The sequence below is a fragment of the Pelodiscus sinensis genome, chromosome 2 (genome assembly GCF_052426305.1).
Source record: "Pelodiscus sinensis isolate ZL-2025 chromosome 2, ASM5242630v1, whole genome shotgun sequence".
Lineage (NCBI taxonomy): Eukaryota > Metazoa > Chordata > Testudines > Trionychidae > Pelodiscus > Pelodiscus sinensis.
Window position 1 is genome coordinate 207478709 of NC_143053.1, and position 17570 is coordinate 207496278.

The 17570-nt window shown below is 39.8% G+C and overlaps 1 protein-coding gene across 1 annotated transcript in view; it reads left to right on the forward strand.

Moving 5' to 3' along the window:
• Positions 1-17570, forward strand: part of DGKB (diacylglycerol kinase beta) — a 492141-nt gene that overhangs the window by 164198 nt on the left and 310373 nt on the right. The window contains exon 13 of the mRNA XM_075922292.2: positions 7247-7345. Coding sequence (XP_075778407.1) covers positions 7247-7345 — 99 coding nt within the window. The remainder of the gene's footprint in view (positions 1-7246; positions 7346-17570) is intronic.

The following is a 17570-nucleotide window of genomic DNA, read 5'->3' on the forward strand; positions in this document are numbered from 1 at the left end:
TGAAAGGTCTTGGTGGGGAAAGAACAATTTTGTGACAGTGATGGTTGCGCAAAGGCCCACCACCACCCCTTCTCCCACATACACTTCTTTATTCTTCCCCGTATCAGTGGGATCTAGGCAAAAGGAGTTGAGTGTGCTTGGTTACTTGTGTGCAGACTGGCCTAGAGCTAGGAAAGGAAAAGGAACTGTTGGTTGTCCGAGGAATGTTATAGTGGTCCATTCTCCCTGTAACCATTTCAAATCATTGTTACTATGCCTAGTGTTTATTCTCTCCCCTCACTGAGCCACTTGGCAGAAGCTGAGAGAAGCAGGACTTGGTAAAGCATCCACTCCAGCACATGCACAAAAATAATGCCATGTCCCTTAGCAGTGGAGAGACGACTGGCTTGTCATAATAATTCAAAAGTTCAGGGGAGAAAATATGCTTATAACATGACTCTTTGTTTACCTGCCCCTTTCTGTGCTGCTCGCTGCATGCAAGAGCCACATTTCTGGTGAGGAGAGGGTAGGGAGGGGCCTGTCAAGTGAGTAAACATTTTCTGTGGTTCTCTGTTCCTTGTCTATGGGAACTCCATCTGCTAGCTTTGAGTACAGCCAGTTTCCTCTCAAATTGTCTCCCCATCTTGTAAGCATATTTCAGCAAATGTTTGGTGTAGTAGAGATTCAAACTGATTCTTCAGGCTTACCAGCAGAGAACATGTGCTTGGTACAGCTTCATAGCTCATAAAAGTAATATGTAGAAACATCTCTCTGATAAAGGTAGCTGGGTTCTTCCACAGGACTGGAAAACCATTTCTGCTTTCCATGTTGGCACCTTGAACACTGCTACGTTCTCTGAATGATAGCCAGCCTCTAAAGAATTAACAATCCCTGTAGAGAGCCAAACCAATACTCTTCTTTGTCCAGCTGCCACTCAGGTTGCTGTTGAGGCAGTGAATCCCATACTCCTCCTTGCCAAGGAGGAGCATGCTAGCACCTGAATCCTCCCAAACCCCCTGCAAGTGACATCCCTGTTTCATCTTTGCACAATATTCCACAGCTGTTCCCACCCTTGTCAAGGTAGAGGGAGGAGAAAAGCTAGGGAATATGTCTACAGACAGTAATGTTTGTCCACTTCTCAGGGATTTTAACTTTGTGTTTTGTTTATATATTCCCGTTACAAAGCATGTTAGTTCTATGTTCAATGTATGTAAATAAATGATGTTCACTTCACTGGTATGATGAACATGATATTTACTATGTATTTGAAATGGTTCAGTGCGATTCATAGCACATAACTGATTTCTGTAGATTCATGGTGCCAAAGACCCCCACACATCCTCTCCTCCCCAACCATGATTTTTTTTAAAGGCGGGTGCTCATGACAATGAACGAAGCCAGTGGTTCTTTTAAAAAAAAATAAAATAAAATAAAAAAAAAATTGTGGACCATTTGAAAATTTGAGGGTCTCAGTGGACAATTTAATGATCTTTCCAAATGTTTGTACCATTAGCTAACTATTGTATGGCACTTGGAACCATGAAATCATCCTGATTTAGATGTAATCTTAAAGATCGGTGATACTAGAATGATTGTTCTGTTGCCTTTACAATCCCTAATCTTTTTTAGATTTGGATACACAATGGGTGTGTCTAGACTACAGGGTTTTTTCGAAAAAAGTGGCCTTTTTTAAAAAAAACTTCCCCTGCGTCTAGACTGCTGCCGCATTTTTTCAAAAGTGAATTGAAAAAACATGGCACTTATTTTGACCGCAGAAAACTTTGTTTTATGAGGAATAATGCCTTTTTTTAAAGTGCTCTTTTGAAAAAAGATGCTATATAATGCAAACTGTGCTTTTTCAAAAGAGAGCATCCAGACTTCCTGGGTGCTCTCTTTCGAAAAAGCAAGGTACTGGTTGTAGTCTAGATGCTCTTTTCGAAAGAGGGTTTTCCTAAAATATCTTTCAAAAAAGCCCCTTTTGAAAGAGCTTGCAGTCTAGACATAGCCAAGGAGGTTGTAAAGTTTTCTGACAGTTCTTCTGTCTCAGACTATTCTTTGTTACCTTGGACAGTATTTTGAAGCCTTCATTCCCCTTGCTTTGTACAAATTCAGTCAGTATTCAGTCACAAGTTGCTGCTGTGGTTTCTTCATTCATTATTGGTGGTCCTACTTGAGTAATCTCTAGCTGAGGTTTTTCAGACTTTTTATCGTGTAGGTCCTTGATATATTCTCTCAATTTCTTGTTTTCAATCTTTAGAGTGTGTCAAACATTTATTGTCTATTTTTGCCTGAACCTTCATATCGGCCACATTTTGTAATTTAAGCCAAGAAGGAGTTTGAAGAATAGATAGCCAAAGACTCAAAAAGTAATAGCAAAATGGTTTTAAGTACATCGGAAGCAGGAAGTCTGCTAAACAACTAGTGGGGGCACTGTACGATTGAGATGCTAAAAGAGCACTCAAAGATGATAAGGTCGTTGTAGAGAAACTAAATTAATTTTTTGCTTCAGTCTTCAGGGCTGAGGATGTTAGGGAGAGTCCCAAACCTAAGCCATTCCTTTCAGGTGGCAAATCTGAAGAACTGTCCTAGAGGTAATCCTGGCAATTATAGACCAGCAAGTCTAATGTCAGTACCAGGAAAATTAGCTGAAACTATGGGGGAAAGTCAACATGGTTTCTGTAAAGGGAAATCATGCCTTACTAATCTTCTAGAGTTCTTCGAGGGGTCAACAAACATGTGGACAAGGTAGAGCCAGTGGATATAGTATACTTAGATTTCCAGAAAGCCTTTGACAAGGTCCCTCACCAAAGGCTCTTAAGTAAAGTAAGTTGCCATGGGACAAGAGGGAAGGTCCTTTCATGGATTGATAACAGGTTAAAAGACAGAAAACAAAGTAAAGGAATAAATGGTAAGTTTTCAGAATGGAGAGAAGTATCTAGTGGTGTCCCCCAAGGGTCTGTTCTGGACCCAATCCTATTTAACCTATTTATAAATAATCTGGAGAAAGGGTAAACAGTGAGGTTGCAGAATTTTCATATAATAGTAAACTGGTCAAGATAGTTAAGAACAAAGTAGACAGTAGAGAGCTTCAAAAGGATCTCACAAAACTAGGTGATTGGGCAACAAAATGGGAAATAAATTGTAATGTTGATAAATGCAAAGTAATACACGTGGAAAAAATAATCCCAACTACACATTCAAAATAATGTAGATATAACCACTCAAGAAAAAGATCTTGGAGTCAATGTGGGTAGTTCTCTGAAAACATGCATTCAATATGGATTTTTTTTGTCAGTAGTCAAAAAAAGCAAACCAAATGTTATGAATCATTAAAAAAGGGATAGATAATTAGACAGGAAATATCATATTGCCTCTATATAAATCCATGGTATGCTCACGTCTTGAATACTGCGTACAGATGTGGTCTCAAAGATATATTGGCATTGGAAAAGGCTCAGAGAAGGGCAACAAAAATGATTAGAGGTTTGGAATGGGTAACATATGAAGATAGATTAAAAAGACTGGGACTTTTCAATTTAGAAAAGAGGAGACTACGGAGGAATATGATTGAGGTCTATAAAATCATGACAGGTATGGAGAAAGTGAATAAGGAAAAGTTATTTACTTGTTCTCATAACATAAGAACTAGAGGTCGCCAAATGAGATTAACAGATAGCAATCTTAAAACAAACAAAAGGAAGTTTTTCTTTGCAGCTGCCTTGTGGGTTGAGTCTTTTGGCTAAAAACTACAATTCCAAGCCTCCCAAAACTGATTGCACTTAATTGTTGGGGCACTTGTGCAATATTAGCCCATGTTATATCAGGACAACATGACTTACTATTCTTCAACTGTCATGCAAACTGGTTTGCTCTTAGTGTTGAACCAGTGCCCTGCCTGGCCAGATGTTTGAAATTAGCAACTGTTGGGCTTGCTGCATGGATTGTAAGGGAACTGAATCAACCCAGGAACCTAGTCAATATATGCAAATAAATGTTACAATAATGGGAAAACATGAAGCATTCTAAAGAGGTCTAGATTTTGTTGCAAGTCTTCAGTGGAGCAAAGAATTCAGACTTATCAGTGAAGGAGGATGCCAACGTAATTAGTCACAATTATAATAGCTAGGATTGTAACTGGGTAAATTAAGTGAGAATATTATCTGGATGTGCAATGGTAATACCGATTTAAAAAAAAGTCCAAAAATATGATTACTCAAGTATATGCCTCTACGACTGCATGTTTTGAGGAGGATGTTGAAACATTCTGTGTAAACATTGAGGTAATGGACATCTGTGGTGGAAAAAAATAGACTAATTCTTATCTGAGACTGGCATGTAAAATTAGGAGGGGAAAGACTATTTATCACAGTTGGTTTATTTGTCCTTCATGAAAGAAACAACGGAGAAGAAAGAGTTGTAAACTCTTGGGAGAAACGTGATCTCATTATCTGAAATACTTATTTTGAATTAAAAGAAAGTGCAAGGCACATTTGGGAATCACCAGGAGGGATGTATAAAAAACAAACTTATTTTATCACAATCAACTATAGGTATAGAAATAGTGTTAGAAAAGTTAAGATCACGCCTAGTATAGATTGTAGATCAGTTCATAGATTGGTAGTGCTGAGACAGTGTATGTGAACATCAAACTGAGACAGCTGCAGAAAGCCAAATGCTATGTATCATGGAACCTTCAAGCTCTGAGCTAAAAATCTACTACCAATATGAAGCATTGGTTTTAAAAAAAAAGCTGAGTGATTTGGGAATGTCTGAAAGAAGTTACCAAAGAATCTCCAGATAAACGTCTAGGGAAAATGTTAAAAACTATGAAAAACCCATGGATGACTGACAGAAAAATCATTGCTTTGATGGATGACAAAACAAAGGAAAAAGCACAAAGATCCAGAACTGGAACAGAAACACTGAAGACACAATAAAATGATAAAGCATAAATGCAGATTAATAAAGCCCAAATGGCTGAATGAGAAATGCCAAGAAATTAAATAATTGGATAAAGAGAACAAAGTGAGATATAAATGGCTTTATAGGTTGAAGAATAGTCCCCTTCCCAATAACACTTTTAACCTCTCTAAACATTTGAAAAATTGTTTCTTCTTCGAGTAGTGTACCTTTGAGTGCTCCACTGTAGTTTGTGTGTCCCTGTGCCTCTAATAGAAGATTTTTAGTAGTAGTGCCCGTTGAGCCCATGCATGTGCTCTCCCTCCCAGTGATGTACGTTGAGGCTATCTAGCACTGGGTGGGCAAAAGCCTCTCACTTGCTTCTCAACCACCTTTAGCCTCACACGGAGAGAACAAAAAAAGCAACCATGTAGCACTTTAAAGACTAACAAGATGGTTTATTACAGGGTTTCCCAACCTATGGGTCGTGACCCAAATATGGGTCGCCATTAAATTTCAAAAGGGTCTCCAAATATCTCCCCAGATGGCTCTGCCCCCCCTCATTCCCCTGTTTTTGAATTGCCTTGGGTCACCACGTCTTCCTGAATTGTCAAAATGGATCCCCATCTGGAAAAGTTTGGGAACAGCTGGTTTATTAGGAGATGAGCTTTAGTGGGGCAGACCCACTTCTTCAGGTCTGCCCCATGAAAGCTCATCACCTAATAAACCATCTTGTTAGTCTTTAAAGTGCTACATGACTGCTTTTTTTTGTTTTACCAAGTTCAGACTAACTGGGCTACCTCTCTGTTATGGAGAGAACAGTTGTCCCTTCCTTATATATCATTAGCATAATTAGTAGCTTTGGGGTTTTTTGTTCTTCCTAATTGTGTTCCTTTTTTTAAACCTCTTGGGATTAAATGCCATTGAACCAGCCCTGCTGCAAGTCAGGAGCAAGAGGGTTTACTCATATTTTTTCCTGATCCTCAAAATGAAGGGAGGTTTAATTCCCCTTCTAGATCTAAGGGTATTAAGCAAATATGGAAAGTTGCAGATGGTCACACTAGCAGCCAAAGATTTCCAACACTACCTTTGGGCAGGACCATTATCCGTAAAGATTGTTCCATCAAGGTTATTCACCACAGTTCTCCTGACTGAACTAGAGCACTAACCCCAGTATTGCAACTGAAGTTCTCAGCTCCACCCTCGATGCAGTACACAGACTTACCATCTTGGGACAGATGCCTTCCTAGGAGGCTGGGGAATTCACCTACACAACCACCATGTCGAGGAGAAATAGCCTTCTGCAGAAATGATCCTACATGTCACTCTTTTGGAACTAAGTGTTGGCAGGAATGCTTGTATGCACTTTTTGCCTTTTATCAAGAATGCCCATGTGAAGTTCATGATGACTCAAAATGACCTCTATCTTTTACATAAATCACCAAGAGGGTCCAGATCACCCTTGCTCTTCAAGGAAGCACTCAGAGTGTGGAAATGGTGCATCCCTCACAACATATTTATCCCATCTATCTATCTATCTACCAGAGATACAGGGCATGACAACTCAAGTCTGTCAGAATTTGTCATGACCCCAAATGGGAACTGAACACAGAGATGCTTTGACATCTATTTGCCCTCTGAGTAACCTTATCTACAGATTGCTTCTCTACTTAATGGAACAAGTAATGTCCTCGTTACTTCCCCAGGCCTGGCCTAGGGAAACATTCATGAGGAGTTGCCCTCGTACTCCCATGGACAATGACCTCTTGTCTGCCTTTTCCCAGTTTCCTCTTTTATCGAAGGCCTAGCTGGAAATTCAACAAAATAAAGTGAGTTATTCTGATGTCCCCTTTTCACCAAGACAGATGGCTATAGTCCATCTGTTCCTCGATGGCTGGTTCCACACTCAGTATACTTACCCACACAATGGAAACAATTCAAAGTTGTTATTAATCTAAACACAGACCCAATCTCATCTTCCTTCCCTCTGATTCCACACTACACTTTAGAACTCAACAGGTCAAAACTTTCACTTAGTTCCATTTAAGGTACAGTGTTTTCACTGTTGTATGTGCTTAAAAAAAAAGAGGGCAGTTCATTTGTTCAGGACTGATTGATCTGCAGTGAGTATTAACTATTGCTTTTTTCTAGTTTTCAGAATTCTAATTAAACTGAAGCAAAATGAGTTCCTAGAATTCTGTAGATGAGTGGAATACTTCTGCCACTTGACAACAATTCTTAAATATTTTCATGTATTAATTATTGGACTGATCTAGTGTATTCATATCTCCACTATTTTAGATAGGGCAGAGGTTCTTTACAGAGGTACTGTGGTGATTATTATTAATTTTCTTTCTCTTCCCTGCAGCTCCATAATAAATGTGCTTCACATCTAAAGCCTGAATGTGACTGTGGCCCTTTAAAGGACCATATTTTACCACCCACAGCAATCTGCCCAATAGTATTGGTGAGTTCTTCATATGTTCTATTTTCATATAGCGTTGTGTCATAGAAGCTAGAACAACATGAATGAATGCTTGACTTTGACAACTTTTGCTTTTTGTTAATGTGAGAGCACAATATAAACCCAAAATAGAACAGATAATTTTAGTTCATCACAAAAATGTTTTTCCCCCAATATATTGCATTTTCTTTCATATGACAATGAACTTTTTGTAGGATATGCTATAACTGAAGCTGATTCAGGTTTTATCACTGAGTCATTCTGTACTTACCAGAAATTGTATAGACAGAACACTCCTACATTTTACATCTTTTATAGATCCAACTTCCCAGAATAATGAAGTTATTCTTCTAGGCAGTTTTTGCTTGGAATGCATATTGTATATTTACAGTGCTGAGGTCTCTCATCTCAGCCGGAGGTTACCTAGAATGATGACATTGGCCTTGCAGCAAGCTATGCGTCAACATTATGGTGTATTTTATTCTGCAGAAGTGGACGGTAAATTTCATTGTCCACAAAACAGTTACTCAATTCAATGAAAATAGAAATAAAAATGCATACTGTACATAGGTGCCACTGGAAAAAAAAGCTGAGCAGTTTCTCATGAGAAAGAGATCTTCAAAGTTAACCGCTATATTAATACATTAAACTGAGTTTTTATGCTTATGAAACTCACAGCATCATTGTGTTAATGGTAATGACAGATATTCTATACACAGACACATGGACTTTTAATTTTAAATATACTTCATAAGAAAAATTGTTTAATTTGAGAAAATATACAGCAGTCAGAAAAATTATGAATGGTATATTATCTGTAACGATGTGTTGATTTCTATTATTATTGTGTTTCACTAATTGCAGATCATGCAAGAGATTTTGATTTTTGTTTGTTAAATACCACTATTGCAAACTCTGCCTAAGAGCTGAAAACTAACTTGGATTTCTGATATTATTATGAATTATTATTATTTATTAGTAATACTTATGCATCGTCACCGATAATAAAGCTTTTGTATGTGAAACTTTGTCCTTGGTTACATTTGTGCAACTCCATTTTTTCCATGGTGTTTTCCAAGTGCAAAGGAGGTAGTTGGAATTTAGTTTATATTTCATCAGCAGAACTGTTAATCTGGTTCATCCTTGCATAGAGATGTATGTTTGATTTAAAATAAACAGATCTGACTCAAACTATATACAGGTAAATTAATTTGGACTGTGCATTTCTGTACTGTACATGTACATTGTCAAGGGATGGAGATGGTTGCCTTTGGTGCTTTGTATTTCATTGGAAATTTTACTGTTTAATAATACAGTATGACTGGTTATCTAGTTGATCCTTCCAAAAATGTGTAATAATACAGCACTATATACACTCACATTACTGATTGCACGTCGCTGTCCTGGATTACAGGAATTCTTCCTGAATATGATTGATTACAATGCATATGTTATTTGTCTTCACAATTTTTAAAATTGGTTTCTCCCACTTCCTTTTTGTTGTGAAGATTGTACTTGATGAATGTAATATTTCAGTGAACAAGAGACCAGCTCTATCAATAACTGCAGCAAAGCAATGAATACCCACCTGGAGGAAGAATCATAGGGATGTAATCATTTAAGTGTGCAATAGTAAAGCATTCATTTGTTCATCAGTAGAAGATTTGCATTTCAGAGACAGTGCATTATGTACTAGGAAAAGGGAACATCTCTTATCCTGTACACTACTTTGGTATCATTGATCACAAGAGAAACTCATGTGGGGCTTTTGGTATTATTGCTTGTGAGTAGAAATTTGGTGAGCCATAAAACAGAATAAAAAGAACCCCATCACAGCAGGTGTTGTGTATGGAGATCATCCAATATCATACTTCACTTGGAGAGTTCATTAATCTAGGCCTTCATCTAGTGAACCCAGATTCTCTCCAGAGGTCTAGTGGCAAAGGTAAACAGCAAAGTGAAAACTCTTGCATCATGTTCATATGCAAAAATTAGCCTCTCCTCCTGGGTATTGGTATCTGGCAAAGTTCAAAGCAAATAAACAAAGTTTCTTTATCTCCTGGAAAGACTGCAAGCAGGCCAGACTCCTCCACAGTCTGTCCTGTTTTGAGAGAATGAAGCAGTTTATATTTGGTCCCCTTTCCCACCATGTCTGCCCAGAAAGGCCTACAGCTTCCAGAAGTCCTAGTGGCCAGAGGTCCCTACTGGCAGACAAAGAAAGAAGCTTTGCATTACCCACATTTGAAAGTAGTAGTGATCTGGTCTTTAGACAAAGTTAGAAGCCTGGCTTCTCAAACTGCCATCCCTGAAATTCTACTTCTCTCTTAGAGGTCATTCCCTTCACCTTCCCCTACCCTCTCCCCGCCCCCGATTTGTCGTTATGTGTATCAAAACAAAGAAACACAGTAAAAAACAAACAAATCCTGAAATTGTAACATGGCAGTGGAGATGCCTCCTGCTCATTGTGAAGACTAAAATATACTGATAAAGGAAGGCTTGAGATCAAATGTTATGTGCTTCATGGAGCTCACAGAAGTCAGTAAAGATGTGTTAACATTTCATTACATGGGCTCATCTGTCTCTGACCTCAGCTCTATACACTTTCATTCCCATCACCCGAATTGTATAAGATCATGTGCTTTTTTAGCAATCTTACAGTTTTGTTGTGCCATTGACACTGTCCCATGTGACATTCTCATAAGCAAACTGGGGAAATATAATCTTGATAAAATTACTATGTGGTAGGTGCACACCTGGTTGCAAGGTCCTATTCAAAGGGTACTTATCAGTGGTTTGCTATCAGACTGGGAGACTGCATCTAGAGGGTTTCCACAAAAGGTCAGTCCTGGGTATATAGTACTATTCAACATTTTCATTAATGAATTGGATAATGGAATGGAGAGTCTATAAAATTGATAGATGATAGCATCTAGGAGGGGGATGAAATCACTTCGGAGAACAAGATTAGAAGTAAAAAAGTCCTTGGCAAATTGAAGAATTGGTCTGAAATCAACAAGATGAAATTCCGTAAAGGTAAGTGCAAAGTACTTCACTTAGGAAATAAAAATCAAATGAACTACTATAAAATGGAGTATAATTGGGTAGGTAGTAGAACTGCTGGAAAGAATCAAAAGGTTATAGTGGATTATACAAATTGAATACAAATCACAATGTGATTCAGCTGTGAAAAAGATTAATACTCTGGGTTGCATTGATAGGAGTGTTGTATGTAAGACACAAGAAGTAATTGTCGCATTCTAATTATCAGCTTGTGAGGCCTCAGCTGGAGTACTAAGTCCAATTCTAGGCTGTACACTTTAGGAAACATGGGGACAAATGAGAGAGAGAGTCCAGAGGACAGCCATAAAAATGAAAAAAAAAAGTTTAGAGAACTTGAACTATGAAGAAGAGTTAAATAAAGAGGCACATTTACTGTTGAGAAAAGAAGACCGAGAAGAGACTGGACAACAATCTTCAAATATATTAAGGGCTGTTTTGAAGAGGACTGTGATCTGTTCTCCGTGTCCATGGAACGTAGAACAAAAGATAATAGCCTTAATCTGCAGCAAGGGAGATTTAAGTTAAATATTAGGAAAAAAATTCTAATTATAAAGATAGTTCCTCAGTATTTGCTCATATCCATTCCACATTAGATGTGTGTGCTCACCACAAGAACCTGTGCCAGATTTTCCTTCTGCAGTATCCAACGGTGACCATTGGAATGGTGCCCTTATGGTACAGTATAAGAGGTGCTGTGTACTCCACTCACCCTCAGTTTCTTCTTGCCACCAATGTCAGTGCATAGAATGTTCGCTGCTCTCCCGTTATGTAGGCTTCATTCAGAGAAACTTTGTAAAATTGCCATAGTTTTAGTATTAGTTACCTTAGCAGTAGTTTGTGTGTTAGTCCCACCTGCAACATAGTTGGGGGATGGGGGGGTATACCTTTAAACTCTGTGATCACTGTAAATATCCTATGTCCAGTGACTCACATGGTAGCTGTTTTAGGTTCTTGGGTGAAGGACATATAAGTGACAAATGTCACATTTGTAAATAGTTTATATCGAGGACTAAGAACTAGTGAGAAATTAGACTGAGTGCACTCCTGGTGGAGTTGGTGCTCACTCTGGCACTGGAGCAGCACCATGACATTGGTGTGCAATGCTCTGCCAGTTCTGTCAATGAGCCCATCCTGTTCCTTGCCTGGAAGCCTGGACACAGAGGAGAGCTTTCATCAGCTTCGGGTGCCAGTGGTACCTGGAGCTCTTCAGGCTGTGCAGGAGATCCTGTCACTCCCAGTGCCACCCACACCATTTCTGGCAGTGTCTTTAATTCAGAGTAAGCCTGCCGTGGGATCCTTCCATCCTCCCTCACCTCAGTGGCACCATTTCCTGTCATGGGGCAATTCCTAACATTGGTCACTTGCTGGAAGCTGACATACCTTGGACTTCAGGAGGCAGATGCAGAGGACCCTTCTCTGGTCACCAGACTCTGGGTACCAACAGAGAGACTTGAGACAGACTTCTGTGGCAAGGGACCAGAGACCCTCGGAGGCACAGTGTCCGACAGGTGCATATGTGACCTTTCCAGCTGGTATTGATGTATTCCCAGTCCAGGGATCACCTGGAACAGATCATAACCATCCCCTCATGGTGTTCACCACTCTGCAGTGATGGATTGATCCAGAGAATGCCCTAGAAGGGGTTCTGTTTGACAATTGTGCTCCCTCCCTCAATCTGGTGTCAGATGCCTCAGATCTCAACAAGGGTGCACACCTCAGAGACCTCCAGATCTAGGAACTGTAGATGACCGAGGAGGTGATTTTGCATTTAAACATCAAGGCGCCATTTGGCTGGCTTGTGGGATCTTCCTGCTGTACCTGTCGGGCAAAATGGTGTGAGTCCTACACCCCAACCGCAAGTCTCTGCATCATCCTGTTGGCATGGATGAAGCAGTGTTCCTGGGAAACAGGAAGATACCTACAAGACTGTCTTTCCTGGTCAAGTGGACAAGGTTTTTCTGCTGAGCCTCAGAGCCTAGTATGTCCCCCTTGAACTCCAGAGTAGTCTGTCCTAGACAAACTGTTGCCGCTTAGAAACCAGGGTCCAGGACATTCTTCCATCAGAATGCACCTTGAGGCCACCTCCACATTCTATTAGCTGATTGAGACTCAGATAGTGTTCTCTCATGACATGACTGTCAGAAACCTGAAGAGTCTCAAGCAGCTCTGCCAACAGGTATGAGACCCTGTCCCAGGTCCAACTGGTCCTCACCAGGCTCACTGGCCCACCCCTTCATGCTGCTGGGTTCCTGATACTTGGAAGGTTGCATTCCTGGTGGTTATGATATTTGGTGAGACGAGTCTCAGAGATCAAAGGTTTTACCTCAGAACCATCTTACACGGCTTTCCATAAACAAGGTCCAGCTACAGTTACAGTTGGCCTTCCTGGCCAAGGTGATTTCTTTCTTTCATGTGAACCAAGGCATATTGCTGCCTGTGTTCTGCTCCAAGCCTCACAAGGCAGAGGAAAGATGTCTACCCACTCTAGATATCCAGAGGGCTTTGGACTTTTACCTGGAAAGCACTAAGCCCTTGCACATGTTGATGCAGCTCTTCGATGCTACAGCTGAAAGAACAAAGGGCCTTCTGGTCTCATCACAGAGGATTTCCAACTGGATCACATCTTGCATATGGGCCTGTTACATGCTGACAAAGGTCCTGCCACCACAGATTGTCCAGGCCCCTTCCAGACCAGACCAGATCATAGGCATCATCAGGGGCCTTCCTGGCACACGCACCAATCCACGACATCTGTAGAGCTGTGATGTGGTCCTCAGTTCATGTTCACGTCTCACTATGCCATCACCCACCAGGCCAGAGACTCAGTTCAGCAGAGCTATGTTGCAGTTGATAAGGCCATGAATGCCTACCTGCCTCCTTGGATACTGCTTGGAGTCATCTACTGTGGAATGGATGTGAGCAAGCACTTGAAGAAGAAAAGACAATTGTCTCTACTGTAACTGGTGTTCTTAGAGGTGTGTTGCTCATGTCCAAACACACACATTTTGGGAATTAGCATTGTATATTCTTTAAAACAACCATATTGATTCACAGGGGACTTTTCTTGATTCCGTATCATTAAAAGATGCATTACCCACTGCCCTTCCCCATTGTTGGCATTGTTGACAAAAAGGAGTGGAGTGTGGGGGGAGCATGTGGCATCCCTTCTACTTCTCCATAAGGGCACCACTCCAGGAGTCTCCAGAGCTCCTCCCCTATGGATACTACAGAAAAAAACTTCTGGCACAAGTGTATGTGACAAGCACATACATCTCAAGTGCATTGGACATGAGCAGCACATCTCGAAGAACACCAGTAACAATGCAAGTAAGTGTCTTTTAAGGTCAGAAATAAACTTCTTAGAGAGCCTGTGGACTCCCCATCACCTGTCAGGGATAGTCAAGGTTTACTTGGTCCTTCCATAGCATAGGACTTCTCAAGGTACCTTCCAGTCCCACATCTCTATGATGATTCTGTGATAATTATTTATGTAACATTAAATATCATAGAATTTCACTGAGGCAATTGATGCTCTTTGGTAGACAAAAAGGACCAATGCAATGAGCAATGAAGTTTGGATATATGCTCAGGGAAGCAGAGCGGAGAGAGATGATAGAACTAAAAGGGGGCAAACTATCCAAACGTGTTATATGGATTAAACATCACCAGCTTTCTGGAAGAGATGGAATCCTTGTGCTCTGTGACCAACAATGTATACAAGAATGACATTACATTTATTAACTCCCTATTTTAGGTAACTTGTGACTTTTTTCATCTACCATCTTTTGATCTTAAATTTTGTATGATTTTTCTCAGCACAGAAATTATGATAGAAAGTTTTGATATAAATCCATTTGCTATTTGTGAATTGCATTATGATAGAATAACTGATTTATGCTGTTTTAAATGCCCTCTTTTGCAGTCAAAATAACACAAGATACTTTTTTATGTATTAATTCCAGAAATCAGATCACAGAATTCACTTGACCATTTTACAAATTTTCCACAGAATGTCTGCATGTTCCTTAATATGAATTATGTCCTTTGTAATACTTCAATCCTATGTATTATTTGTAATAGGAATTTACAATCTGTGACTTCAATCCTAGAAGTTGCAATGTATGGGCAGATCTCTGTATTCATCTTTCCCCCAGTGATTTCAGTGGTACTATCATCAAATCCATCAACCATATGAAGAAACTCAAGCTGATAGGGTCATTCATTGAGTGTGTCATTCAGGATCATGACCTGTCTTTCTAATGAACAGGCTTTCAGTGACACATTCTATGACACATATCCAAATTATTTTTTGTAACGGTAAGTTCTGATTCAACATTTACTTTATAGGTTCTCATGAATCCTTCAGTTTTGAGTAACTATATATTGTTATATATGTAACCAAAAAAAGCCCCCCCCCACTTACTCCCAAAGAGGATGCAAGGAGGTCACCTCGAACATGTGACTCTAACAGCCTGTTAAAGAAGCTGGGTTTGGGAGCACCTGCAGACACACAGTGTCTTTCAAAACATTAAAAACAAAGCCTACCTGATTCTGCCTAAATATTCAGAATACAGGCAGTCCCCAGGTTACGTACAAGATAGGGACTGTAGGTTTGTTCTTAAGTTGAATCTGTATGTAAGTCGGAACTGGCGTCCAGATTCAGCCACTGCTGAAACTGATCAGTTTCAACAGCGGCTGAATCTGGAGGCTAGTTCTGACTTACATACAGATTCAACTTAAGAACCCCAGGCATCCCCAAGTCAGCTGCTGCTGAAACTGATCAGCAGCTGATTCCAGGAAGCCCGGGGCAGGGGCTTCCTGTAGTCAGCCACTGGTCAGTTTCAGCAGCGGTTGACTTGGGGACACCTGGGGCAGAGCAGCTGGGGTGCTGCTGGGTTGGTCCAGTGGCGCCCAGAGAGGCACTATGGTACCAACCGGCAGTGCCCCAACTGCTGTACCACAGGCGTCCGGAGCAAAGCTGCGGAGCACGGGGGCAGCGGGACAGCCCAGACGCGCCGTGGCTATCCTGCTGCCCTCGGGCTCCGTGGCTTTTCTCTGCTTTGCTCCCCGTCCCCCTGGTCTGCAGACCAGGGGGACGGGGAGCAGAGCAGAGCAAAGCGGCGGAACATGCGGGCAGCTGACAGCCCAGACGCGTCTGGGATGTCTGCTGCCCGCGTGTTCCGCCGCTTTGCTTCCTCTCCCTGGTCTGCTGGAGACCAGGGAGAGGGAGGGCCCCGTTCGTAACTGCGGATCCGACATAAGTCGGATCCACGTAACTCGGGGACTGCCTGTATGGGAAAATATGGGAAATACACACATTTTGAGACTTGGCACTGTATATTCTTTAAAACAGCCATATAGATACACAGAAGACTTTTCATAATTCATATCATGCAAAGATCCAGCACCTTATGCATTGTTCATCTGTAATGTTTTAATAAGCCATATTTTGTGTACTTTAAAGTATTCATAGTTCTAGTTTACTATACATATTGTATATTGTTTGGTGAAGTTTCTTGTTTGACTTAAATGAGTTTAGTGTTAAACTGTGCATGCAGATCTCAAGTGATAGTCTTTTAATAGATGTCAGATACACTTTATTGCTACCTTCTTTTATTTCAGTAACGTTTTAATTAATTCACACTGATTGAATAAATGTACATTGAGACTTGTTTCCTAATGAGGGCACATTTAGAGGAAAGGTTTTGCATCATTCTGATATCCTGTGGGTAATTATATTCTAATTATATGGTGGGGGGAAAAGTCTATAACTCAATGCTGATATTGTTCATTGGACTCAATTAATTACATGCACATAATGAAAGTTCATGATAAAGTTGACTGGCAGCGAGTTAAAAAATCTTTAACTCAATTGAATCCAAGCCTAACATGAGTATAAAACTGGATGATAACTAGGTTAGAAATGGAGTATTGGAGTGGGATGAGTGAGTCTACAAGAAGAAAAGCTTTCCTCCCTTTACAATATGGCTTTTTATGTGAAACAGAAAAAGAATAAGGCTGTCTGACATCTTGGCTTCTCCATTTTGGTGCCGTCTCTCTCTGTTTCATTTTACCAATGTGCCACCACACCATTTTTCTATCAGTGTAAAAAAGTAATATAATAATTAAATTTTCTCTTTATGCACTCTAAATCATATGTGACCCTTTTGTAACAACCAAATCACACAATATGATTATGGTGAAACTTCATTTACCTTACTGGAGTTACTGTATAGAATTACTTCATGCACATAAGTGATCTAAAAAATCATAATCCAAACTTTGTATTTATGAATCATAATACACATTGTAAACCATTAGGCACATTAACTTTACGAAACTCCACACATCATTGCTTCCATAGTAACTAATCAATTTAAAAAAGGGAAAGTAGAGTGACATGAAGATGTATCAGAAAGGAAAGAAATAACTTTTTATAAAATTGATGATAAGGAGCATAAAGTGGTGGTGTGGAGATGTTATTGCTTGTAGTTAGGAATATCTACCTAATTCATTGTTGGACTGTTTCTGAATGATCTGGTTACTCCTAAAAATTATTGCTCTAGAAACTTTAGAACCTCGTGTTATCTTACATTCTCTTGCATAAATCAATTCAGGTTTTCTTTCATCGAGTACATACAATATAAAACCATAACTTACATCATATATGTAATTCAGATGCCTTTCTGTTATTTTTTGAAGTACCAAAATGTGTATTTTCAATTGATGAAAAACCAAAGCAGATACTGTGTTCCATTGCCATTGAGCAGAGTCATAAATGACAAGTGGCCAGGACTGTATATTTCAAATAGTGAAGGTTTAGTATATAGAAACACTGTGGGGAGGAGGGAGAGAGCAAGTAGTTTTCAACTACAAATCTGTTTTTGCTTGGATGAATTGTTTGGACAGTCTCTTCTGTGTTTTGAATAAAGATACAGGAACAGAGACATGCATTTATTATGTACTCTATACGAAATGTATTTTGTATTGCGATGGCAGGAGAATGCTCCTCAAAATGCTGATGCTGTACAAGAGCATGTTTCCTTTTGAGTATTTAGAGAAAGTAGATTGAACTTGTGCAAGCTGTTGTTATTTTTATTATGATTACTTATGTGATAACAATACTTTGTTTCACACTGCCCTCCTGTGAGAGAGATAAATATTATCT